Genomic DNA, 27,012 nt, shown 5'->3' with positions numbered 1-27,012 from the left:
AAAACCACCTGGCAACTTGTGTAAATGCTGTGGCTGTAAGTCCAAAGTGGGCTCTGTGCTATCATGACTACCTATTGTTGGTATACTTTATCAACAGTGCTACACATTTCTAACCGGCTGTTAAAATGCATCCCATACTGCACATCATCTGCCCTTAAAGAAAAAAAAATGGATTCTCACATCAGCATTTCTCATTTCTCATTAGAGGACACCTCCTAACTCACTGTACGAATACACACATGGCTCATGTAAATCATCCTGTAAATCAAACATTAATGCTTGATTCTACCAATGATTCATTTACTCGTATGGTTACACAGCTGAAAATAACCACCTGGTTTTCCTTTAATATCCAAAGCATATTTTCTTACCTCAGCAGCCTGTGTCTCTTGATGTAATAAAGTTAGACCTGTCAAGTCTTCTAAGAAGGAATGTGAGGAATTAAAAACTTTAGCTAGGAAATTAAATCCTTCACGTTCATATTGGTCGAGGACCTGTCAAAAAACAAATGAATAGACAAACAGAAGAGGATTTAAGATAAATGATTCATCATCTTGTTTTCATCATGAAATAAAAATAAATGCTTTCCAAACATTTGGAAGATTAATACATACTGTACACAGGTAAAAATTACTGAAGAAAGAATGATCATTTCTCTCACTTCAATTTCTAAGTGTGGGAAAAGTGGAGCTAAGAGGGAAGAAATGTGAAGTTTAACATTTCCTGGTTTAAAAATATTTTTAAGTGTATAACAAAACAGACGACGCAGAAAAAAACAAAATTTTGTTCTAACGTCATGAAAGGATTTGAGTTACATAGAACAGCAGAAGATTGTTCCAATGTATCACTTAACTAAAAGGTAGAGCTCTAGCAGAACAATTCTGCGTAAAACACCAATACAGAACACCACTGCAGAGAACACAGACACCCATTCTTTCACAGTATATATTCCATCTCTGTTAATTTGAAGCAGAAAGAGAAAGTTGTATAGCTAACGTATTCCTTAAACATATCCACCCTCACTGGATGGACAAGCTCCCTGCAACTAGTGGAAATCACTTCATCCAGAAAAGAAAGAAAAAGAACAATTGGAAGTGTTGCAGTTTCATTCTAACACACAGCCTAAGAAAGCTTCATTCCAAGGTTTGAAACAAACAGGCAATCCCTGTCCTCCTGGCCCCCAAATCATTTATTCTTCAGACAATAAGAAAAAAAAAACTAAGATGAATGGTGGTGGAGAAGAAAATGGTTTTGTTATGTATTCATTTATCTCAACCAGAATTACAACTTACACTCAACAATCTCACTCTTTTGTAACTTAACAACTCCTAAAGGCCTCAGATAATCTTAAAACTGTGGGAACTTGCACAGTCAACAGCATTCTTCAGAAAAACAGGTCCAGTGAGCTTTTCCCCAAGTCCTACAGGAATTCAGGCTTGTTTCAAAAAACCACTTCCATTTAGCTGATAGAATTGTTAGAGTACATATATGAAAAAATATATATAAAACATACATGTTATATATATATATACACGAGTATATACATATATGTGTATATATATACATAGGTGAAAAAGAGTGGGATCCTCATTCAGTTAATCACACAAAATGTCCACTTAGGAGCAAAAGCACCTATTCCATACTTAGGTTCCAAAATGTACACACAGAATCAATAAAAATAAAGAGTAAGAAATCAGATGTAAGCAACTGTGACAAACGTTTGGCATGTTCTTAAACATGATCTACACATCTGAAAAAAATATTACAATAAAACAGCACATTGTGTTCTTGTACTACATCTGGAGAAACTGCTCCTTACACTTTAAAGATTCTTTTTACTCTATACAATTTTTTGTGCATTTGTGCAATGACCAATACACGTGATCAGAAGTGAAAAAATTATAAGCAGAAAAAATTGCTTAGCTGTATTTCATGGGACTGCATTTCTTTTGTTTGCATATTCCTGAGACAAACACACTAAGACAAACTGTACATGATGCAATGCAAAGATCTGAAAAACTTCAGTGTCCATTTGATAAGTATCCTCCTAATATTATCCACTATATACATTGTGAAATTACAGTGGAGATATGTATATACATTTTGATGACTATTCCATGTTCCAAAACTCTGTAATACCAGATGTGCTGAGGTCTCTTGCATTTGGCTCTTTGTGAAACACTGCATACGCACTCAGGTTATAAAACTTTAGTTATGTTCACAGTCTTACCTGTTTGTAATCTGTGAAGCTAGCAGCATTATCAAATGTGTTGCTATTACTTATATTTGTTGGAACCAGGATACAGAACTTAGGAGACATCTTTTTAGTGATGTTGGCTGGGTTACAGTTAATGGCATATTAAAACAATACACAGACAATGAAACCATAGTCATGTTCTAACACATTATAGCACATAACAGCCTCTTCCCAGAGGTAAAATCTAGAAAAGGCATATGCTGTCAGGATATGCAAACAAAAGGAATGGAACAGGAAACAGAGTGCAACCATACCATGTACCATTAAAAATGTCTACTGAATAGCCCTCAAATCTTGTTTATTGTTACTCAGCACAACATGCCTTGATTCTCATTTCCAAAGAACCGTGACTCAAGCCTGAAGCGCAAATTTCCAGGTATTGCTTCCTCAATGAGTACATTGCTTCAGTCTGCCAGGGTCCTCCGTATAAACTGCTCTGGTTTATTGCATAAATATGCATAACCTTTCTGTATTCCTTGCCACAGCTGTAAATGAATTCTCACGTACTCTATAATAAAGCAGGCTGCATGACTGCACCGACATTTAAAATGTTTAAGGTGAGTTCTGGATGAATCAGCTGGAATTTTTTTTTTTCAATCCAAGTAGTGTAATCACTGCGGAAGAGGCTGGGAAGTCTCTCATGAAGTGTCTTTCAAAATGCATATTAGGAAAACATTAATAAGATCACAAAACTAGGAGTTAAAGGGGTATAATTTTTTACCCAGTGAATTGAATCTTTGGGGATTTTTTTGTTGCTTTGTTTTTTATTTATTTTTTGTTTTGTTTTTTTAAGAAGTTATACAGGAATATTTTACCATGCCCGAAATTTTGTATTATGGAAAGATCTGAAAATTTACTTCACCTCCCCTCAAAAAAGAAACTCCACTATATCATGTTCTAGACTTCCCATAGCATTATGACAGCAAACTTGGGTTAAGGTAACAAGTCTGGCTAAGGAAAGATGCTATCTCAAAAATCTAAGCCTATAATAATGATGAGTATTTTTCTTATATTAGCAACTGGAGAAGCCTGAAAAACTTTAAAAAGTGTACTTGCTGTTAAACATTTTTACAGCGCGAATGGTCTGCTGAATAGAATAACTGCTAATTAGCTTTAAAATAAAAATTCCAGCCACATGACTCAGAGAAAAAGCTATTGGGGAGCCAAGGAACAATCAGGCAGCATCATTCAGTGTGCAACCTGAACAAGGGCTGCACCATTAAAGGTAGCACACGCTGTAATGAAATGGCCTTAATGTAAGCAGCAATTGAAACAACATTTTCATCATCTTGGGGGACTTTATTTCTGAATTCAGATGATTAAAACTTTACAATAAATACCACAGAAGGAATAAATATCATTAACCTGCCCATGTCCAGCCTTTACTACACACGTTTAGTGACACCTGTCATCTATGTATGTATATAATGAATGTAACGCAGCATTGGTTTGTCCAGTCGTCACTGAACCTCTAAAGGAGAAAAGAATGAAGTAAAATAAAACTCATCTCAAATTCATGTGTCAGAAGACCACACAGGCACACTCTGCAGGTCATCAGGAATAAAGCCAGTCTAGACATCAAGTAGCAAAAAAAAAAAAAAAAAATTTTTAAACATTTCCAGGGCATAATCAATGCCCTAGTTGGAGCTGTGTGGAAAGGAAAATTTCTCCTCCTTAATCACGTCCAGCAGAGCCCAAAGGCCCAAACTCCATTAGCATGAGTTTGCTTTTTAATTCTTCTCTTCACTGCTAACAGCATACTTGGTACCAGTTACCATCTGAATAACTGCTTTACAGAAGGACAGATATACTTGAGAGATGTTATTTTTATTATTGATCTCAAAGTAGTGACTATGACAGCAGATATAAAAAAAACCTGAGAATTTTTTTCTGGGAATAAATGTATCACTGCCCAGTCATAACACTGATGTGTCACCACGTAACGATAAATTTTCTCAAGCAGTAAAAACTGCAAAGCAACAAAAAGAACCAGAAGTAATAATTCTTCTGCTGAGCAAGGCCAGCTGGAGCAATACAATTTATTACAGGAGCCTCATCTTTTTCTCACTTGCAAGTCACTTTTCAAAGATCAAGAGGAGAATTAGACAGTAGCAAACCTTTTGTGCATATGTCTGTGAAAATTACTGTCAGGAGGACCCAACAAATTTTAACATCACATTCTTCTCTATCACATTTAAATCTCCTTCCCCTGTTGACATCACAGCCTTGGTTCCAGTCTCCATTTCACAGAATCAGGGCTACAATTATTATTTCATATGCAATGGCACTGTAATAGGTGTGGACACACTTCTTCACAAATTAATGCATTCCTAAAGACTTTTCTGAGTCTTGTATGTGTATCATCTACATTTCTTACAGTCATTTTATTCTTGTCTGTTTACCAATGGGAGAAAAAAAAGAGAATCTCACAGTAGGAGAAAGAAACAGAACTTATTCAGAAATGAGAAACAGATGTACAGCTTTGGTGTTATATTCTTTTTAATAGCATTCTTTACAAAGAATTGCTCAGTAAAACGGCATTCAAAAAAGAGAATCTGGCTTCAAGAATGCTTTGTGGGATGAACGTTACTATATGGCTAAAGAAGCATACAAAAACTCCTAATCACAACAGGCTGACAACTCATGTAGAGATGGCTCACACCTTATGGCTCATTTCTGTCACAGATTTTTAGGTTTTTTTTAAACCAGTATTTAAGTATGGAGCATATCTAGAGCCTGAGTATTGTTTAGCTTCCACAAAAAAAACTTTATGGGTAAATAGTATTATATTTATTGTAAAAAAAAAAAAAAACTATGAATAACATACCTCAAAAACAACAAGGCTGCTGTGTTTAACACACACAACTTTGAAAGCCTTCCTCTCAAAGATAACAAACATTTACAAACCCAGATATATTTTTGCACACTGCTATCTATCAGAGGCAGTGGAGAATGAGTAGAACATCAGAGCGAATCTCAGCATGCTGAAAACAGAAATTTCAGTTTCAACATCTGCCTGTAAAATTAGATAAATTCAAGTTGCTGGTTTTCAAACTTTTCAAAGCTGGATAATAACTACAGTTAAAACAAAATTTAGCAGAAGACTATAAAGCTGTGGAGAATTCTCTTAAGTGAGAAGGCAGTATGATGAAGTACAAGAGCCATCACAAATGGGTGCAGGCATTTGCAAAAGGCAACAGTGCTAAAATCTCAGCATTTTTATCAGGAGACCCATAATTTGGTTTCCTAAAAATATATATGCATATATCCTCGGCTCCTAGAGTCCTGCTGTTTCACGAGGGTCTCAGTTTTTCCTGCCATTCAGTCCTTAGAAGTTGTAAAAAAGAAAAAAAAAAGCCCAATAAAGCAATCCTGTGATCCATTCTAAAAACATGCAGCCTAATAAGGTGATCCATCCATAACAAACACCAGAAGAAAATTGAACTTTTCTGTAGACCATACAATTTTTAAGAGACTCAGTTCATGATTTGGAAGAGGAAAGTCTGACAGTGTTATTATGAACATAAAGATGACAAAAGATGCTTCATCTTCTGGTAATACTGTGTTGAGAATTACCTTAATGTGCATATTAATGGCCATCCATACTTGGACATTCACACACAACGTACTTTTAAAATCCAGACCATAAAACAAAGTTCTGAGAAAAGCTTTATTCCAGGTGCAAGCTGAAGAAGGGTATTCTGAAAACAGTGGAAGGTTATAAACCGCAAGGCAAAGATGACATCATTTTTGGCTGATGTTCAAATAATTAAAACACTTTCTGCATGCACAATTTTCCTCTTACCTTCTCATAATCACTACTGAAAATGAAAGCATATCAGTAGAAAGCCTTAACAGTAATTGAAGTGCAATTTTATGTTGAAAACTTAAGAAATTGCTGATTTAAGTTAGAAGAGAAACATGGTGACACAGATGTGTTTTGTCTGTCACTGTTACCTGCACTGCTTTGCAACTGATGGAAGATGGGAGTATTAGCTTATTGAAGAACAGCCAGACCCAAAAGGCCTCAACAGGATTTTTTAACCTTGGATTTTCACTTTATTCTTTTAAATAATGAAGTGGAAAGGAGCATTCTTTAAAATGTACGAGATCTCAGTTTAAACTCAATTTTGTCCACACTGAATTCCCCAAATTACATGTGTTCTGAGATTTTCTGCAATAACCTTGAGATGTTTTATATGAGAGCTGCTCTGAAAGTAATGCTTTCTATTTTATTACGCTACCCATGATGACAGCAGCAGATGTTGATCGGATAGAAGTAGAGATTGAACCACCCCATCAATATTGTCACATTTTGTTGCTGTATGACAGATAGCAGCAGAGGGGCAGTCTGACAGAACGCTATCTGACACAGAATTAAGTATGGAACAGAAAGGTGCCCTTGAATTTCTCCATGCAGGGAAAAAAAAAAAGGCACTCACTGACATTAACTCACACTTGCTGAATGTTTATGGCAACCAAACCAAGGATGTGAGCACAGTGGTGACCCCAACAGTGGTGACCCCAACAGTGGTGACCCCAACAGTGGTGACCCCTGCTGGTGCAGATTTTTACAAGCACAACATGGAGGCTCTTGGTCATTGTTGGTGAAAATGCACAGCTAGCAGTGGTGTCTATGCTGAAAAACACCATTTTTAAGCTGAGAATTAGTTCTATCAAATAGTGTCATTGTGCTCTGTTAGTTTCCACAGATGTAAATGGGAGGAATTACTTTCAGAGCAATCTACATATACCATTTTCCTGACACAAACTGATAGACCAATATAAATAGGTAAAGCAGTTAGATTTTTATTTTAGCGATTTTATTTTCTAAAATGTTTCTCGCAAACTGTTTGAAACAATGACACCTTCTAAACCCTTTCTACTGAATAATGTACAAACCTAAGACATCCCCTGTCTGGAAGCATTAGCAAATACAAGTGAAAAGATAGTAGTGGGGGTGAAAAGTAGAAGAAAACACCATCAATTTAGAGATGGAAAACAGAAGTAGAAGAATTTTTCAAGTAGACAATATTATTAAATCTGCCTTGATCTGTCACCTAACAGGCACCTCCTGCTCGCTCCACATTTTACACTTGATGCATACTTACAGTTTTACTTTTATACCCATTCTGCTTCCTGTTCAAAATTTATGCTGATCAGCTCATCAGCACTTAACAACATCTTTGGTTCCAGTCCATACTAGCATTAGTCACTATCTTGTACACAGAAACTTCACAAGGTCCTCATTTTTCCCCCATAATGCCTGAGGTTACTGGTGAACTGTGGCAAGATAATGTATTCTTGTTATCTGTGTGTAAGGAGAGACATCAATAGCACAATTCTAATTGTTGACTTTCAGAAACAATTCTGAAACTGTATCCATTTTCCTCAGACAAGACCTAAACATGGAAGTGAAACAAGGGCACTTCCCTAGATGGACTAAACATTCCTCTGACAGAAAAGCAGATTCACTTGCACTGAATACTGTTTTGGTTCTCCATACAACAACATTTTATAAAGATGAGATGGTTCATCTTTGAAGTCTTTACAAAAGCAAGCAACAAGTCAGTGCTGACTGCCCTACAAATGAAGTTAGGTATTTCATCCAGCTTTTCCCTGCCATCAGCGATCCAGTCGTAAGGCCTGACCTGTCAGACACCAAGGATTCAAAACTACTGCTTACTTAACTAAAACTTGCATCTGCTCAGTAGCTCCTAAAACTGGGTCTCTAACTTAAAAACCAGAATCTTACAGATTACTAAAGAGCAGATTTTTTTCTTTCATCTGGATGCACTACAATACTTATACAATACAGCATCAGAAGAAGGATAGCATTTAAACCAAACTCATTGGATTTCAGCAGTTTCAGTCATTTTTCCTATCATCATTCCAAATTCAATTTCCTTCACTCTTTTCCCATTCCAAAGAAAATACAAAAATGCATCTTGGAAGAATTTTGGCAAAGTCATAGATAGAAGGAAAGATAAAAAATGTATAAAACTTAATAAAGGTTTAGTTTTAAACTGTTGAAACATGCCTAAATGAGCATTTGCAAATGAAGCAACAGTTGCCCAGCAAAATGAGGCTCATAACTTGTTGAGTTCAACAAAAGAAAATAGGTAGAGATGAAGACAGCCTCCTCTCAGAGTGTAATGAGAAGAATGCTGGAGAAGCATGCAAGAAAAGAAGTTGCAACAGATAAAAAAAAGGAAGGAACTAAAAAAAAAAATTATCTAGGAAAAGATGAAGTCCCTACCTCCTTAATCTCATGAAACTGCAATATATAATTTAATTTTCATTGTACATCATTTCAATATTAAAATCTACACATTTAAGTATCATTTGAATATGACAGAGTAACAAAGCAAGTTGTAATGTGGCATGAAGGACAGTAGAAAAATGCAAACAGACTCTCACACGAGCATTCACATTGTCTCATTCATGAGACAAGTGTTACAAGACTTGCTCATGGAGTAGACGAAAATGGGTATATTTTTGTTCTTTCAAAGCATGTCACTGTTACTTTTTGGTATGTGAAAGAATTGTCACCCAAATTGCAAATGCACAATGTGCTGTACCAGATAAGTGTGAAGTACATGTCTATCAGAATTATCAGTGCAAAAGGATGCTTTGGACAACCACCTGCATTCCTTCATATTTTCATACATTTGATTTAGAATCAAATTTTCAAGCAACCCTGCCAATTTTTAAAGTTAGGATGTATATAAGAAACTGATCTATCTGCTGATAATACTCAGTACATAACTGATATGAATGTCTTTTGCCTCACTGCACTAAATATGCCAACACACTAAAAGATTTTGTAAAATAGTCAGTGATACTGAGGTAGATATGTTCCAGACAGCAACATTTGAGCTCCTGCCCTACCCCCAATCATTCTTTATTTTGGTTTTTTGTTTGTTCTAAGGCATCCCTCATCTTATTGTGTCCAAATTTTCTCTGCTGAATATGCATGAATCCTTGGTATAACTGAACAATAAAGAATAAAATACATTTGGTTATGAGTATGCAAAAATTTATGGAAGTAAAAAGAATTACAAATATTCATATCCAGCAAAACGTACAACTGCCCTTTTCAGTTCCAGAAAGAAACTATAGAATTACTTGAACTACATCTATGTTTAACAACACTTAGGAGGACTGACATCACCACCATACCAGCACTGCAAACGCTCCCAGTTTTATCTGGTTCAATATTACCCAACTTTGTTTCTGTAACTCTTACACAAATCCTGTCAGGATCACCACTTTTAATTCAAAATTATTTTAGTTCAGTTTTGGTTTTAGTGATGCACTGTAAGAACTTCACAGAAAGATGACAAGACCATTAAGTTGCCATTAGAATAATTTTGAATGGTATTCTAGACACAAATATTGAACAACATACCAATATCAGGAAATTATGGTGATGCCATTTCTTTCCTACTTACTGACAATCTTTTTACATTTTACTGATTATAATTAAAATTGAGTCAAGTTGGAGGAAGAAAAAACCTCCAAGACCCACAGAATGTATTTGGAACGCAGCAGAAACACAATCAGCCAGAAGCAGAAATCAATTATTTTTAATACTGACAGGTTTCTTCCTCCTCTTCAAAACACTATTTTAATGTGAGTTAATATTTGAAAAGGGAAACTTCACCTTTATCTTCTGTTCAGATGACAAAGATTTCTATTTTGACAGGAGAGAAAATGGTTAATGAAATCCAGTTACAACTGCTTAGAACGATGTTCTGCATCCATTTTGGATCACTGAAAAATGTTTTTTCAAAAAACATTTTCATGTTATTTAACATGAAAACAAGGAAACTAGTTAACTCCACGATATAAGTCAGCCACAACAGCTGCTTCTTAGGCCAAATTTTGTGATTCTTTGCAACACCACTTTGTTTCTTCTACCTAATGTATTACTTTGCTAGGCCCACATAAAATCAACATGCTATTTCACTTAAACATCAGGAACTACTTAAACTCACCAAATAAAGGAAAGAGGATAATAAAAGTATTTGTTTTCTTCTCTGAAGAGAGAAAGCGTGTTAGTTACTGCTAGAAAGGGATTCTTAATCAAGCAGCTCTACTACTCCTAAACCAACAGTTCTAATAGCATAATTGCTGATTTTCTGGAGCAGAAGAAAGGGAATAAGACAAGCTTGTGAATGTTATGTTCTCTTCTTGTTCCTTTTTCTCCCTTCTCCTGGAGAAACCATTATAATCATTCAAACAAAACTTCCACTGCAAAGAATACAAGAGAGCAGCTTCTAAACATACTCTGCAATAGGCCTTAGCTCTTTTCTCCCTCATGCCTTGAAGACAAGATCCCAAACCATAATAATGGCAGGAGGAATGTTGTTTTACGTTGTTTAAACATTTATTTTATGCCATGTAGCATTTAAACTCTCTAAGTTATCTAATAGTTGCATCTGCCACCCAGAGAGCAAAACTTTTGTATGATGAAGATAAATGGACTGGCTAGGAAAGAAAAAGACAACTAAGGATAGAGGACTGGGCAATGAAAGCTGCTTCTACTCAGCAAAACATAGAAGTTGCAAATCTCCAGTTCTCAACATTTAAACACAGTTGCAAACACCCACACACAAGACAAACATTTTGGCACTGCACATACAGCTGCTAGCCTTTGAGATGCTAAGATTTGCTTATCCTGAAGTCAGAAGTTTTGAAAATGCATCCTCCTCTCAGTGCTGAGAGGCCTGAGCCCAAAACAAGTCCTCACCCACATGAAAATATTTGGATGAGTGGTTTAGTCTCAAAACACTGATTTTTACTTGCTGTAAGCCATGTCAGTTCTTAATACAGTTCTTCATATGCTAACAACACAAGCTAAGATAGTGTCTTACTGATTTGTAAAGAGGGACACAAGCTTCCCCCTCCAAATATAAGTAATAATAGAAACCAACCAGTCTCTGCTGTAACTCTAAATTACTTACAATAGACCATGAGAGGATAATCCAAAGGAAAAGTAGTGAGCAAATTTCTTCTTTTTAAACATCATTAGTTTTTGGAAAACAACTCTCCAACTAGAGCTTTTAATTTGAAACATCTCCTCAATTATTATATGCTTGCTACATTTGTCTTAGTTGAAGAAAACAAACAAATTGATTAAAGAAGCTTCTTCCTTAACAGACATGCTAAAAGTTACAAGGAAGACATAACAGGAGGGCTAAGAGCAACGGCTCATTAAAGGTTGTTAGCATCATGGTGCCTGGGGGTAGGGAGAAGACAACAAGTGAGCCTGCCAGCAGCAGCATTCATTAAAGTTTGAACCACCCTTCTCACGACCTGAATGAATTTTCAAACAGCCTCCTTTCTATTTAGAACCATATGATACATCAGCAAGATTTTGGTTTCAATCCTCTCTCTGCTGTTGACTCTAGGAGTCTGTTTGGTGTCGATGAGCTATCTTATCCCTAAATGTCAATCAGCCTGCACCTCAAAACTCTGAAAAACAGTATAAGTCATTTTTAACTCTTACATTCTAGCAATAACACATCAGAATGTTTTTGATTTTTGAGTTTTTGTAAATGGTATGATTTAAGATTGAATAGAAATATTTTCTACCTTTCCCAACACCATTTACTGTGGTATCATTACGCACAAGAAAGTTTGTCAGGCACTGTTGTCATATGCAGTTCTACTTACTTACATATATTTCATAATATCATGTATAGTTTCAGGTATATGACAGATAAGGAGCTCAGTCCCCAAACTCATTAGATCTCCAGTGCTTTTCTAAGATCATTTTCTAATTCTCATCCATCCTGTCTGCAGAGACACCTCCCCCACCCACCTCATGTACAAAAGATCACATCTGATTCCTCACCTTCTCTGTTCACAAAATAATGATTAAAGTTAACGACACTTCTCAGATTTTTGTGCTTGATCATGTTTGCTCTGCTCTAAGGGAACGAAGTTTGATTACAATGGACACACTCCCATGGATCATTTCTTAATGTGCCATGCAGCACTCTTTGCAAGCATCATAGCTTGCTTCTGTTAATATCCTTTTGCTTGAGATAACAAAATGTAGCTTAAGTTGACTATATAATTGAAATCTGTTTTGAAATAAGACCAAGTATTATTTTCAAGAATGTGCACCTTCCATGCAACCAAGAGAAAAAAAACATCCTCAGGGCAATTAATTTTGAAATATATTATTTCAATTCTCTTAAGATCAACATTGGAAAAGCTAAAAGGCAGCCTGAAGTTTCACAAATTTTGGGCAAAACAATCCTGATTCCTCTTCCCGTCCATTGCTGACTTTGGAGGAGCAGGATAAAAAGACTTGATATTTCTGGATATCACCTATCAAATAGCAATTTCCTATGTTACCTTAAGAGCAAAAAAGTATTACATTTAACTCAGTATACTAAAAACACACTTAGATGTTTTAATGATGCATTCTTTAAACCTGAATGTAATCTATCCAATATTCATACTCAGGCTGCACTGTGCGTAGAAGTGTCAAATGTTAATATATTTAAGTACAGGAAATAAGTTATAAATAGACTCAATTGCAGTGTTACAGGACAGTGACAAATAACTCTTTACATTCTTATAAGTTTTTGCAGTGTTCATTCTTGAATAACAAACATTTCTCCCTGTTCCTTCATTCCCTTCATCATTTCTGCAAGCCATGCAAGAGTTAGCTTCTTTTGTTAATTTTGTTAAGAAAAAAGAAAACCTTTTTTCCCCCCAGGACTTACACATCAAAGCAATACTTTAATTGAGAAATACGTAGGTTATTACTGGGAGAAAGAATACTTTCCTCAATGCAGCCAAAGCAAGTACCATAGGCATTGCTGAAATTAAAATTATATCAACTCAAAGTCTCTGAAAAACACAGGTTACTGCCATAACTGATCTGAACTTTGTAAAGTAAAAATGCATGCAAAGCAGTTAGCAGTTGAAAACAAACACATTATTATGTCTGCATGATAGCAGATTTCAAAATTGAGACACTCATAAATAACTTATGCAATGCAAGCACTTAGCAAATGTCACAGCAATAGCATTTAATCTATTCTGAGGATGTTAAAAAGGGAAAGCATCTACTAGGGCAGGGAAACATCTTGACTGAAAACAAACAGTAACAATGCCTGGTATGCCATCCCTGATCCTGATGTCTATCCCTTCACGAAATGCAGCAAAACTGGAAAAGCCTTCAGAGGTTGAGTCAGTAACATTACGCAGTGGCTAAAAATCAGTAAGGGAAGTAGAAAAATATCTTAAAGGAAAATTAGAATGCTTTTCAAAACACGGACTATAAATCTGAACATGAGAGGAAATAATATCTGTTAGTTATACAAGAAAACAGAGAGGATAAGTATATTCAAATTGAGTGGTATCAACATTCTTTTCTGACATTAAACTCTGTGAATTCATGAGGAAAACTCATGAATCTATGGTTCATTCCAGGATGCACAAGGAGGAGCAAGAACAGGCAAATTTTCGTTATCCTCAATAAAAAATAAATAAGCAGCTAGTGTTAATAGATAAAGATAAATATTTTAACATTTATGCTTCAAGGCATAAGCCAGATGCCTGCAAGGATCAAGACCACTCTATTTTCACATGGAATATGCTTTTCACTGTAATATTATGAGAAAATAAACTTATTTCACTCCCAAGGGGTAAAGGGGCAGCTTAATTAGCACACTAATAAGTCAAAGATCTTTGTTGTTTAAGAGAGCAGTCAGTAAAATCAAGTATCCATAACCAAAGAACTTTGGATTCTTTCCCCTCAGAGAAATAACAAGTTCACCACGGATAGAGAAGTGCTATAGGAAAGCTTACACTGCTCCTCGGACCTACCATTAAACAGGCTGAGTGCAGTGCTGTTAGTTTGAAAGAAGATACTTTCAAGAACACAATTTTTCTGGTTCTGCAGAAGAGAGGGGGGGGAAAAAAATCATACACAGAAAATTTGGCCCAGATGCTGTGACCATCCCAAAATTCCTCAACAATTGCCTGTGGGAAGCTCCTCTGGCATGCAGCCTGGTTAGGACAATACTGGGTAAGGAACTTTACTGTTGGCTGTTAGGGTGTCTGAGTTCTTCAGCTTCAGAAACAGAAAAACTAAGCCACGACTGTGAGTCAAAATGAAGTGGAATGTAATCTCTAAACATGCAGACCATTAGCAGCTTCTCCTAAGTCATCCAGCTGTACTATTACATTTTTTAAAGAGCTCCTTGGTCATTAGCTTTGTGTTTGAAGAGTGACAAGTGCTCACGAATAAGAATGCTGACAGAAGAATAAACAGAATATGTGAGTTACCAGCAAATTCAATCGTATCAGAAAGCAACCTAGCTCCATACTCTGAATTTATAGTAAACCTGGCATAAATGCATTTAAACAAACAAAAAACATCATACAGGCTATAATTAAACCGGATTTGTCATTTCAAGATATTAGCATCAGATGTCCAGATAATACAGGGTGACATACTCTTACACTAATAAACAAAGTTAGCAAAGTAAACAAATGCTGTGTTTCTACTGTAAGGAAATACGTGTGCCAATGAAGCAACTTTTTCAGCACAAAAGTAATTTAATCCTCAAACCACATGAAAAGTGATCTCTCTGGGAATAGCACAGCTGCTAAAATCCAAGTCAGTTTTTATTAAATCATCAAGTCTGTTTATGTAAAACAGAGCTCTCTTAAAATGACCTCCAAGAGGAAATGATTTGCTAACAAAAAATTGATACCTGCATTTAATTTATCTACATCAATGTATGTTATGATAAATCAATGTCCTGGGTCAGAGATAAAGAGAAAAAGGGAAAAGCTTTTTCTAAAACTTTAACTTCACAGACTCCAACGTCATACAGTTTTTCCTCATTTCTACGTATACTTTTCATGAAAGCAACAGAAATTGCCAATCATACTTCTGGTACAGAGAGAAAATACTCATTTTTAACTACTGCTGTGCTTTCAACTACTTAAGACAGTTCCTAACGCGTTCCTAAAAATAACAGAAGATTTCAGTTCTGTGCTTGAACTTTTGAGGAGAAAATGGACACAAATTCCATCAAAACTTGTCAAACATACCAAGAGAGCCTGGAGGAATAACAGGAATACTGTACAAAAATAGTTTCTGCAAAACATCTTAAGATCTCAAAAAAAAAAAAGATAGTCCCTCAAGAGTTTTTGATAGTTATTTGAAACAGGAAGGATAAGCACAATGGAAACAATGAAAAGAAATTATTACAGCAAGTCTCTAGGTGCATAAAAGCTAACTAAATTAATGGCACTTGCAAGCAGGCCAAATAATGAGTCAAAACTTCTGAATCTTCATATCGAGTTATCCCAAAGCTTCTTGAGCCTTCCACTACATGGCCATAGAAGATCTGCCAGAAGGACTTTTCAAGGCCACAATACAGGAAAGCAATCCAAGACTAAAGAGGCGGCCTCACACAGACACATTTAGTGAGCTGCCCTAGTGTTCTGGCAAGACATAGGTCAGATTCTAGCAACAGCTGTAAATCCATTAGGTGACTCAGGACTGTCAACACTAGCATCAAAATGAAGCAGTTTTCTCAATAAAGAAATGTTACTGAACTTTTTTTTTTTTTTTTGACATGTTCTTTATGTGTTGTTTCATACCATGAAATACAAATTCAGACAATATATTTGTAAGGATACTAAATTCAAGACAGATAAATTTAAATGCTTTCTGATCGCCGAAGTCGCCTGACTCGGAGCCGTCCCGGACCGATCAGCAGCGACTGACCGCGTGGTCAAGGGGGATCTCGGGCGGTTCCTTCAAGCAGGGAGCCCCCGGGTAAAGGAGAAGCCCGGCAGCTCTCACGGGAGCAGCTGACGCAGCCGCTGACGCAGCGTGTGGGCGTTCCCCGCCTACGGCGGGAGATTTAAACGGGCACAAGGAGGGCAGCGACTAGTCGCTGCCCACCAGAGACGGTCAGGAGGAAGCAGGGCTCGCGCACCTCTTGGCTTCCTGTTTCAGCTCTGGTAAGTATTCTGCTTCGACATGGGTGCTCCCCGGCAAAAGACTGCTGCCAGAAATACTGAGGAGGCCCAGGCAAGGGTCCCGATCTCTCAGAAACGGGAGGCAGCAACCAAGAAGACTGCAGAGACCCAGACTGAGGTCCTGCACATGCCTTATAGGAAGGCTGCTGCCAAAATGTCTGAGGAAACTCAGACTGAGCCCCCAACCCGAGATGCTGGTGTGCAGGTCTCTGGTTGTACTGAGTGCCAGAGCCTGGCCCTTGCAGTGCTGGGTGAGGGAGGCAGTGATTGTGTTCGCTGCGACCAGGTGAACTACTTGCTCAGCCTCGTAATTGACCTGAAGGAGGAAGTGGAGAGGCTGAGGACTATAAAAGAGTGTGAGAGGGAGATTGACTGGTGGTGTCAGTCCCTCTCAGCCTCAAGTTCTCAGCACACAGCCGAGGCTCCTAATGGAGCATGTCAGCCCCTGTCACCTCACAAACAGGTGGTAAAGGGGAACCAGACAGCTGGCAGCACTGCAGCGAGCCCCCTGTCCTCTCTTCCCCCCAGCAGCAATTTGAGAAGGGAGGAGGAGTGGAAACGGGTGCCTGCTCGGCGGAAGGGGCATCCCCCATCCCGACCATCCCCGGCTCCACAGGTGCCTCTGCGAAACCGGTTTGAGGCCCTGGAACTTGAGGGGGAGACTAGCGAGATTGTGGAGACAGATTCACCCACGAGGTTGCCTCAGATGAAGCGGTCACCCCAAAGCCTCAAGACTGCTTCTACACGTAAGGACAGAAGGGTGATTGTTGTAGGTGACTCCCTTCTGCAAGGAACAGAAGGCCCTATATGCCGGCCCGACCCCACCCGCAGAGAAGTGTGCTGCCTTCCTGGGGCACGGGTCAGGGACATTTCAAAGAAAATTTCTAGGTTGATTCAGCCTTCAGACTACTACCCACTTTTAATAATTCAGGCTGGCAGCGAGGAAGTTGGCAAGGAAAGCCTGAGGTCCATCAAGAAAGACTTCAGGGGAATGGGGCGAATACTAGAAGGAGCTGGGGTGCAGGTGATCTTTTCTTCTACGCCCGTGGTGTCGGGAAAAGGTACAGGGTGGATCCGAAAAACCCAACTCTTAAATAGATGGCTTAAGAGCTGGTGCAGACACAAGAATTTCGGCTTTTTTGACCATGGGGCAATCTACACTGCACCTGGCATGATGGCTGCTGATGCAAGCAGCCTGTCCCTGAGGGGTAAGAGGGTATTAGCTGAAGAATTAGCGGGACTCATTGACAGGTCTTTAAACTAGGAATGAAGGGGGAAGGGGGCAAAATAAAGGCTACTGGGGTTGAACGGTTCATTCGAGGGATTGTACCAAACTATGTGGGCAATGATGGCAGGGTGCAAAAGGAGGGAGTAGGGCAGGGGGATGCTGGGGATGCTGCTGTTCTAGCGGATCCTGGATCGCTTATGAAGGTGGTGAGACGGACAGCCCGGCTGAAGTGCCTTTATACTAATGCACGAAGCCTGAGTAACAAGAAGGAGGAACTGGAAACTGTGATGCATTCTGAAAGTTATGACATTGTTGCTATCACAGAAACATGGTGGGATGACTCCCACAATTGGGATACTGCCATCGACGGCTATAGACTCTTTAGGAGAGATAGGAGAGGTAGGAAGGGTGGGGGAGTTGCTCTCTATGTCAGAGATTGGATAAACTGTGAGGAGCTCCCCATGAGAAACAGTCAAGAACAGGTTGAGAGCCTGTGGGTTAGGATTAGAGATGGGACTAATAAAGGTCAGCTGGTATTAGGGGTATACTACAGGCCACCTGACCAAGGGGAGGCTGCTGATGAGGCTTTCTTGCTCCAGATGCGTGAGGCGTCTGCCTCACGGGCTCTTGTCCTGGTGGGGGACTTCAACCATCCGGACATTTGTTGGAAAAACCACACGGCGAGCTGCAAGAGCTCCAGAAGGCTCTTGGAATCCATTGATGATAGCTTTCTGGTTCAGGTATTGGACAGACCGACCAGAGGTCAAGCGTTGCTGGACCTGCTGCTCACCAACGCTGAGGAGATCATCAAAGGCGTCAAGGTTGGAGGATGCCTAGGCTCCAGCGATCATGCCCTGGTTGAGTTTGTGATCTCAAGCGATGTGGGCCTGGTAAAGAGCAGGACCAGGACGCTGAACTTTAGAAGAGCAGACTTCAAGCTACTCAATGGAATGCTGGCCAAGATCCCCTGGCGCGCTGCCCTCAAAGATAAGGACGTTGAGGAGAGCTGGCTGCTCTTCAAGGATGCCCTCCTGGCAGCACAAGAGGTCTCCATTCCCCTGATTAAGAAAGTGGGCAGGAGAGGTAGAAAACCGGCATGGCTCAGCAAGGACCTGCTAAGAGAACTGAGGGTGAAGAAAGGGGTGTACAAGCTCTGGAAACAAGGCTGTGTCACCTGGGAAGAATACAGGGATGCCGTCCGGACTTGCAGACGTGGGATCAGGAAAGCCAAGGCGCAGGCAGAACTGAACTTGGCCAGGGACGTGAAAAACAATAAGAAAACCTTCTACAGGTACATTGGCCAGAAGAGACAGGCCAAAACGGGCGTACCTACTTTGGTAAATTTAAAAGGAGAAATGGCTTCAACAGATGAAGAGAAAGCTGAGGTGCTGAATGAGTTCTTCACCTCGGTCTTCACTGGTGGCCAGGATTCTAGTCTTTTTCATGTCCCTAAGTCTTGCACCCCCATACCTCTATGTGGGGACCAAGGAGGTAAATCCCTCCCCACTGTAAGGGTTGAGCAAGTCCGAGAGTGCCTCCTTAGACTGAATGAGTATAAGTCTATGGGGCCAGATGGCGTGCATCCCAGGGTCCTGAAGGAGCTGGCTGAGGTGGTTGCTGAGCCGCTCTCCATCATATTTGAGAAGTCGTGGCTGTCAGGTGAGGTCCCGGACGATTGGAGGAAGGGTCACGTCACTCCCATTTACAAGAAGGGGAGCAGGGAGGACCCGGGTAACTACAGGCCGGTGAGTCTCACCTCCGTGCCTGGGAAGATTATGGAACAGATCCTCCTGGACAATATGCTTGATCACATAAAGAACGAGCACGTGATCCTAGATAGCCAGCATGGCTTCACCAAGGGAAGGTCATGCTTAACTAATCTTGTGGCCTTCTATGATGGAGTGACGGCATTGGTGGACGAAGGGAAGGCAACTGATGTCATTTACCTGGACCTGAGCAAGGCCTTTGACATGGTCCCCCATCACATCCTCATCTCCAAACTGGAGGGAAGTGGATTTGACGGGTGGACAACTAGATGGATAAGCAATTGGTTGAAAGGCCGCAGACAGAGGGTGGTGGTCAATGGCTCTATGTCCAGGTGGAGGCCGGTAACGAGCGGTGTCCCTCAAGGGTCTGTCTTGGGACCGGTGCTCTTTAACATCTTTATTAATGACATCGATGAGGGAATGGAGTGCACCCTCAGCAAGTTTGCTGATGACACCAAGCTGAGTGGTGCAGTCGATACGGTGGAGGGAATGGAGGCCATTCAGAGGGACCTTGACAGGCTGGAAAGCTGGGCTCGGGTGAACCTAATGAGGTTCAATAAGGCAAAGTGCAAGGTTTTGCACTTGGGCCGGAAGAACCCCAGGCACCTGTACAGGCTGGGGGGAGTTGTCCTTGAGAGCAGCTCGGCAGAGAAAGACCTAGGGGTCCTGATAGATGAGAAACTTAACATGAGCCAGCAGTGCGCTCTGGCAGCCCGGAAAGCAAATGGGATCCTGGGCTCCATCAGGAGAGGGGTGGTCAGCAGGGATAGGGAGGTGATTGTCCCTCTCTACTCTGCTCTTGTGAGGCCCCATCTGGAGTACTGTGTTCAGGTGTGGAGCCCTCAGTACAAAAAAGACATGGAGATTTTGGAAAGGGTCCAGAGGAGGGCCACGAAGATGATCAGGGGGCTGGAGCACCTCCCCTATGAGGACAGGCTGAGGGAGTTGGGTTTGTTCAGCCTGGAGAAGAGAAGGTTGCGGGGCGACCTCATTGCAGCCTTTCAATATCTGAAGGGAACTTACTCCCAGGAGGGGAGTAAACTCTTCATAAGGGCTGATAATAGCAGGACACGGGGAAATGGTTTTAAGTTAAAAGAGGGAAGATTTAGGTTGGATGTTAGGGGGAAGTTTTTTACTAGGAGGGTGGTTAGGTCCTGGAACAGGCTGCCCAGGGATGTTGTGGATGCCCCGTCCTTGGAGGTGTTCAAGACCAGGTTGGACGAGGCTCTGGGCAACCTGATCTAGTAAAGGTGTATGTTTGGTGGCCCTGCTAGGCAGGGGGGTTGGAACTACATGATCCTTGAGGTCCCCTCCAACCCAGGTCATTCTGTGATTCTGTGATTCTGTGTGATTCTGTGAAGTTTATTCACTGGGCACCAAAAATAGCTTCTTAAAAAAAACAATACCAATTTTATTCCCTGCTATAAAGCTAGAAACATTTACCAGTATTTACACAACAAAACATTTCAGAAATGCACTGTCCCTAATATGTTGAGTGTTTTTTTTTTCCAGTTGTGAGCAAAATAATCTTCATTGAGATAGCATGCTAATAGGTTGTGTAAAGAAGAAGTCAGAAAGCAGCTAAAAAAGAATACAAGGGCAACAGAGCTTTAGAAGTGAGAACACAGATTCCAGGACTTAAGAAAATATCAAATACAAAGCAGATCATAACATCTTATAACTGACCTTGAGCAAAGCCATTCTGTAGATAGATGAAGTACAACAAAAACTCAGACTTACTTTGGGGGAACAGGCTGTGCACTTATCAAATGCCAAACTGACTGGAAGAACATTATCAAATCTTGATAAAAAACCACGGATCTGGAAGGTGAAAAAATTATAACTATATAAAACAGGTTTCCAAAATGTTGCAAGTTGGACATAAATATTCAGTAAAAAGATGATACCTATAATTAGGGTAATACAGTTTAATACAGTGATGATCACCACTAAGAGCTGTATTAAATTTATACCTGCATATATTACACTTCTTTCTATACACAAATAAAGATACAACTATCTGAGCCCCAGATTATTTAAAAATAGAGGCACAGCACCACCTGGCGTTTGAGCTATCAGACTGCAAAACTAACGAGTTGTGTAAGAAGTTAAATGCATCATTTTCAGATTACATGTTAGAGGTGGAAAAAACTAACTGCTGTTCATTCCTAGATTTTGCCATTGATACAACACCACTAACATGTAATTTTAAAATTCTAGACCAACAGTATTTGCAGAACTACACCCTATGTCCACTGTAACAAGCAAAAACAAAAAACTCCATGGGTGTGAGGAGACAGAGCCCTGGAGAGGCTCCAATTAACAGAAAGGACCAAGAGCGAACCTCAAGGACCTCACTTCATATGATGATCCCCATGTTACTGCTTACTACACAACACTATAAGAAAACAAAAACAGACTAGCTTTAGACTTATTTCTGTGATTACTTGGAGATGACAAAAAAAACACAGCAGCAGTTTTAGTTTTTTCTGAATCAAAATTCATCTTGAACACACAAAAAGCTAACAGAATTCCAAAATTCCACTTAAGAATAGAAATTTGTTTTTTTTTTTTAAACGCAAACAGAGACACTTAAATAAGCAACATAAAGCAAGAGGTGTGTAGAACTCTAAATACCCAGTGATACATTCCAAGATATACGATTACATCGATAAGTTCGGTAGACAGCTTTTTAGAAGACCCTGTCAATACAACTAAAGACAACAGACTACCCAGCAATGTGAAAAATGGTATCCTAAACACAAATTTGTAGCTGGAGTTTGGGATGAGTAGAACATCATAAAGACTTCTGTACTACACCAGAAAATCATGAGTATTTTAGAGAACTGTAACAGTTATGAGTTGGTTGGATCTGATTTTTTTAAATCTGTACTGGGGTTGAAAAAGAGAATAAGAGCAACATTGAGATGCTCATTCTTAGCTCTGATGAGGAAAAAGCAGAGGTTGCAATATTTTCATGCTGCCTGTTAGTGGCTCTATCTCCAAATAAATTCCTGGTAAGTGGCAGCATTGGGATAGAAGCACTGGCAGCAACACTATAACCTTGTCTTGTATTATTCTTAATTATTTTTAATCCAAATATGTAGACTCAGTCCCTTCTGGGAATTGAAGCAGATCAACATACAGTACATTTTAAGGAGGCAAGTTGTGATGTGTGTCTTACATCAGTACCAAGATTTTAACTGAAATCATTTCCTCACAGATTTCTTACCTGATGAGGAACAAGTCCAAGAGAAGTAGGTGGCTCATTCATTCTATCATCACTACTGCTGGCCACAGCATAACCACTGACAAAAATCCAAGAAGGAAAATTAGAACAAGACAACATACTGAACAGTCAAAGTTTCCAGTAAGCTACAAGGCATTTCATTGCAGCTTGCAGTTTAGAATCTGGAAAGTAAGCTATCTGGAAAGTTTGCTTCATAGTAACTAAGCTCCGGCATGGGAATACAAAAGTCTTCAGAACCAGTCACAGACTTGTAAGTTGCTTGCATTCAAATCCTAGTTTACTTCCTCTTTAAAGATAGAAAACAAACCTAAATTTCAGATTAGAAAATTCCAGAGACATTTGTGTATCACATCCACTTAGTTTTAATTAGGATTTTGAAGTATTTAGCTTATCTTAATGCCTTTCTTGCGACAAAAGTAGTTATGACAGCTCATCATTACACTCAAATGCTCTCTTGAGTAAAGGATCTATTCACAGAAAACACTATTTCTTTTGAAATTCAGTAAATTGATACTTTTAAAGACAGAAAAAAAAACTTGCCAATCTCCAAGACAAAACTTTCATTTGATCATTCAGTTCTCTCTTCAATATTGTTACACTACAGTAAAACATTATACATGATCCATACATTACATTAATTTATAGGCAACGTAATGCATTACAGAACTCCCCTACTTAATGCATACCCCCTCCTCCTTCTCCCAAAAGATTATATAAAATAACTGATTTCTCAGGGAACATCTCTTAAACACCACTCCTCTCTGAAATGACTCACCCTTCTGGATGCTGTAAAACAGAAACCATTAATTCCACTGCAAGAGCTCCGGCTATCATGGCTAATCCAGGTCGACTGACTGTACACTGCTGATCCAATGTTCGATCCCTGGTAGACTAGAAAGATAGATAATTTAAAAAAGTAACAAAAGTAATTTAGCTCTTCTTCTAAACAATATATCTTTAGTAATTTGCAATTCATTTCATTTTTTTTTCATCTTCCAAGTAAAAGATGAACTATTTCTTAATCCTGTGCATACTACTATAAGAGGAATCCCTGATGAAATACCATTTAAAGGAAATTAAAAAATTCAACAAAAAAGATACATAATGGCCACCATTTGCATAACACTCTACTCACATCCCCTGGTGCCACGACATCATTGCAGAAATAGCAGCCCAGTTTGTAGCCAGGGATATTTGAAAAGAGCGATGAACCCAAAAGGTCAGAAGGACCAGGGGCAGTGCTGAAACATGCATTGCCAGTTTCTTGCTGTTTGGGTTTCTTCAGTCCATGTCTCATAACAACAAACGTGTCAAACCCCAGGGCAGCATTGATGACCAGCTATGAACAATAAAGAGAACAGCAAACCTGAAGTGAGCCAAAAGGGGAGGGGAAAAAGACCTCATGGTTTTATTCACTGTAAATACCAAACAGAAAAGCCCACACAATCTTTAGTCAGATGAATAACCTAAGAACTACCTATTTATCATCCTAGCCGTAACAAAACCCAGATTTTCTGATATGTGCCAAATCCCAGTTATCAAGCATTAGAAGAACACAAAAGTGTTTCAGAAGTCCTTAAGACATCCTTTTCCTCTGCCTTTCAGGGAAATTTGATACAAACGACTTTCTTTGTTGCACAAATGTAGGCACACCTGTAGACAACACGAACACAAACTCCAAAAGCAGGTTCTAGTTTGCATTTGAAGACAACTTCAAACCAATACACAGCATCTCATTTAAGCGACCGATATTGCTAAGCACTGATTTGAATCAACATCCCCGTATTTATATTTGGCCTAATATTCATACAGTAATTAGTACTGCTATTGGAATAACTAGTTCCAGCTCAGAGTTTACACTTAAGTTTGCTGCATATTCTGTACCAAACATTGAAGCTCTGAGCGTTAAAATACTCCAAATGCCACTTAAATGCAACAGTGCTGATCAAGAATAACTTTTCATGTACTTTGAGATACTGTAAATAATCTGTTCGCTTCATTGTGGTCTGAAATAACTCCTATGTGACAAAGCAACACATCTGCTATCCAAAAAAATCTTCGCTCAGTGAGGAAAGCATGTGATTAATACTTATGGTCTTCATATGTATCTGTTTAGTCACCTGGGGAGTAAAAGCAGCTATGATACAAAATTACTTTGTCATCATTTTCCCTTCTCTCTTCAGTATGACAAGTGTTGAGAGTAATCTAAAGTTCTTTATGAAAAATAAGCAGATACTGAGAAAGTTCTGTTGTGACCAGAATATCATAAAGTCATCCTTAAACTAGTAGATTTTACCAACATACAATGGAAAAAAAAACAGAAATAATGACTCTAGCAAGTAAAATATAAAAGATACTACATTGCTTAACATGCAGATATTTTCAGATACAAAATTCTAGTGTAACAGTTCATCGTTCCTCACTCTTACAAACAGGATTTTATAAGGCAGACTTTGAGGAAGCTCTCAAGAATTAGCCATGTTAACTTGTTAATTTTTATGATCTTTTTCAGTATTCCAAATAATTTCTGAATATCCATTTTTGTTCTGATTGTACTTTATTCTTTTCTCAGCCAAATCTTCTCACTGCAATACTGGAAGTATTGGCTCAGCACAACAGTTTATTTTCCAATAAAGCAATGACAAAAAAAACAAAGTTAACTTTTGACCAAAAAAAAAAAACCAAAAAACCACCACTGACATGCTTTTTAAATTCAGAAAGCACTTTCCCATTCTTCATTTTTGGGATTTTGAAAAAGTGGCATTTGAATGTTTTCAGTCCTCCTTACTTGCCTTAGTTTCACCAACATTTATAGTCGCTTGCTAAGCAACGCTGCGCAGAGTCAAGGCCATTCTTAGAATGAGGACAGCTGACTTCAACAGGCCAAAGGAATTCTCCATGCCTTATTATATCACATGGAAAGAGTTTTGAAGGGGGTGGGACTTCCTCTTCCACTGCTCAGGGTGCTAACTGGGCATTGGTTGGGGGTGCTGAACAATTGCTTGTGCATCACTTGTTATGTAGGAATATACTTCTACAAATAAATAGCTTTTACTTTAATTTATAATATTTATACATAAAATATCTTTTTTCTTTTCTCTATCTTATTAAATAGTTCTAACTCAATCCACGAGTTTCAATTGTTTTTTAGACATACTCTTCTGCATCCCATTGGGAAAGGGAGGAAGTATGTGAATGACTGTATGGTGCTGGGCCACCTGCTGGGTGAAATCACACTACTTTGCTTCTCTTACATGAAGTCACATTTGGAGATTCCTAAAGGACACTGAGGAGAGAAGACCCTACGCAACATGCCATAATTTGGTCCCAGACCAAACAATCATTTGGACCAGATAACCTTCAGAGGTACCTTCTGATGCATATCATTCCATGTTTCAAGTTTCTATTTTTTCCCTTAAACGTTTTCTTTTTGTCATATACAGAATCTCTGAGGTTACAGAAAACAAGAAATTTCTGTATAGTCACAACAAGCTGGTCATTCATTTTGCTTTCCCATACAATTCTTCTAGGCATATACAGCCGATATAAATGCAAGAGCTGAAATGCAGTGACAAGATTATTAGCAATATTTGCTACAATACCTTCCTCTTGCTGGCTGCAATAACAGCAGGAAGCCATCGACTCTCTCTAGTGTCCATTAATAGGAAAACAACATCATGAGCATCAATAAGCTCTTCAAGTGTAGCCACATCCTTCCGAGCCTGTGCCATTGTTACTTCTGAAAAATTCACTGGATGGCCTGGCATAGGGATGCTCATGTTATAGCCTTCTGAGTTCTGGATGGAGGTAGAAAAAACAACAGCATGTTAAAACAAACTTTTGGCGTAACAGAATTATTCTAAAGTGCTACAGTTTGGCAGAAAGGCAACTTCACTCTTTGCATCTCTCATCAGGAGGCTTATTAAGTCTAGCAAATCAGCTCCAGAAGACAGCTGAACTGCTTTTAGTCCCAAAGGGAACAAACCATGACAAAACAAGCAGACAGGTCTTGCTTACAATGAAGACTGTGTTGTTATGTTATACAAAATCACTATCCTGGATTATCTTTGCAGCTACTTGACACACAATGACTACATTTCTCTGATACTATCAACTCTGTTACAGTATGATAAATATGAATTATTGCTCATTCTCCTCTCTAAACAATAGCCTTGAGTGATTTTCATGTAGTTCATCTAATTAAATCCATATGTGATCTTTATATATAAGAAAGTAACTTCTGAGGCTTGTGACTCCAGGCTTTGGATAACTGGAGGCTTCCATTACACAGCCAAAGAGCTTGTTCTTGCTGCAGAAACAAGTGTCTCTTCCAACTCCTTATTTGGGCAATGCATATTAAACAGAAAATGGATCAAGAAATAAATAAGCATATACAATGCAGACAACTAACTCACTTCCTCATAAACACTCTAACACAATCTGTTAGCCATCTGCTGGCACAGAGCAAGTAATCCACCTACAC

The 27,012-nt window shown here is 38.9% G+C and overlaps 1 protein-coding gene across 8 annotated transcripts in view; it reads right to left on the bottom strand.

Annotated features, from left to right (window-relative positions):
* Nucleotides 1–27,012, bottom strand: part of ATG7 (autophagy related 7) — a 113,898-nt gene that overhangs the window by 68,374 nt on the left and 18,512 nt on the right. For 5 of the 8 annotated variants that reach the window (XR_016470065.1, XR_004169060.2, XR_016470066.1 and 2 more), the window contains exons 13-18: nucleotides 26,132–26,326; nucleotides 23,665–23,868; nucleotides 23,305–23,420; nucleotides 22,512–22,587; nucleotides 21,020–21,100; nucleotides 372–494 (exon numbers count right to left, since the gene is read on the bottom strand). Coding sequence is in view for 5 of the 8 variants with exons in the window: in XM_031609141.2 (XP_031465001.2) it covers nucleotides 372–494; nucleotides 21,020–21,100; nucleotides 22,512–22,587; nucleotides 23,305–23,420; nucleotides 23,665–23,868; nucleotides 26,132–26,326 (795 nt within the window). In the remaining 3 variants the exon portion in view is untranslated. Of the gene's footprint in view, nucleotides 1–371; nucleotides 495–13,027; nucleotides 14,540–20,470; nucleotides 20,861–21,019; nucleotides 21,101–22,511; nucleotides 22,588–23,304; nucleotides 23,421–23,664; nucleotides 23,869–26,131; nucleotides 26,327–27,012 lie in introns of those variants that run through there. The other 3 variants (XM_090148062.1, XM_090148060.1, XM_090148061.1) reach the window with 3 other exon arrangements.

The sequence above is a fragment of the Phasianus colchicus genome, chromosome 11 (genome assembly GCF_987193195.1).
Source record: "Phasianus colchicus chromosome 11, bPhaCol1.hap1.1, whole genome shotgun sequence".
NCBI lineage: Eukaryota > Metazoa > Chordata > Aves > Galliformes > Phasianidae > Phasianus > Phasianus colchicus.
Note: the sequence above shows the minus strand (reverse complement) of the source record. Positions and strands in the feature narration are given on the sequence as shown.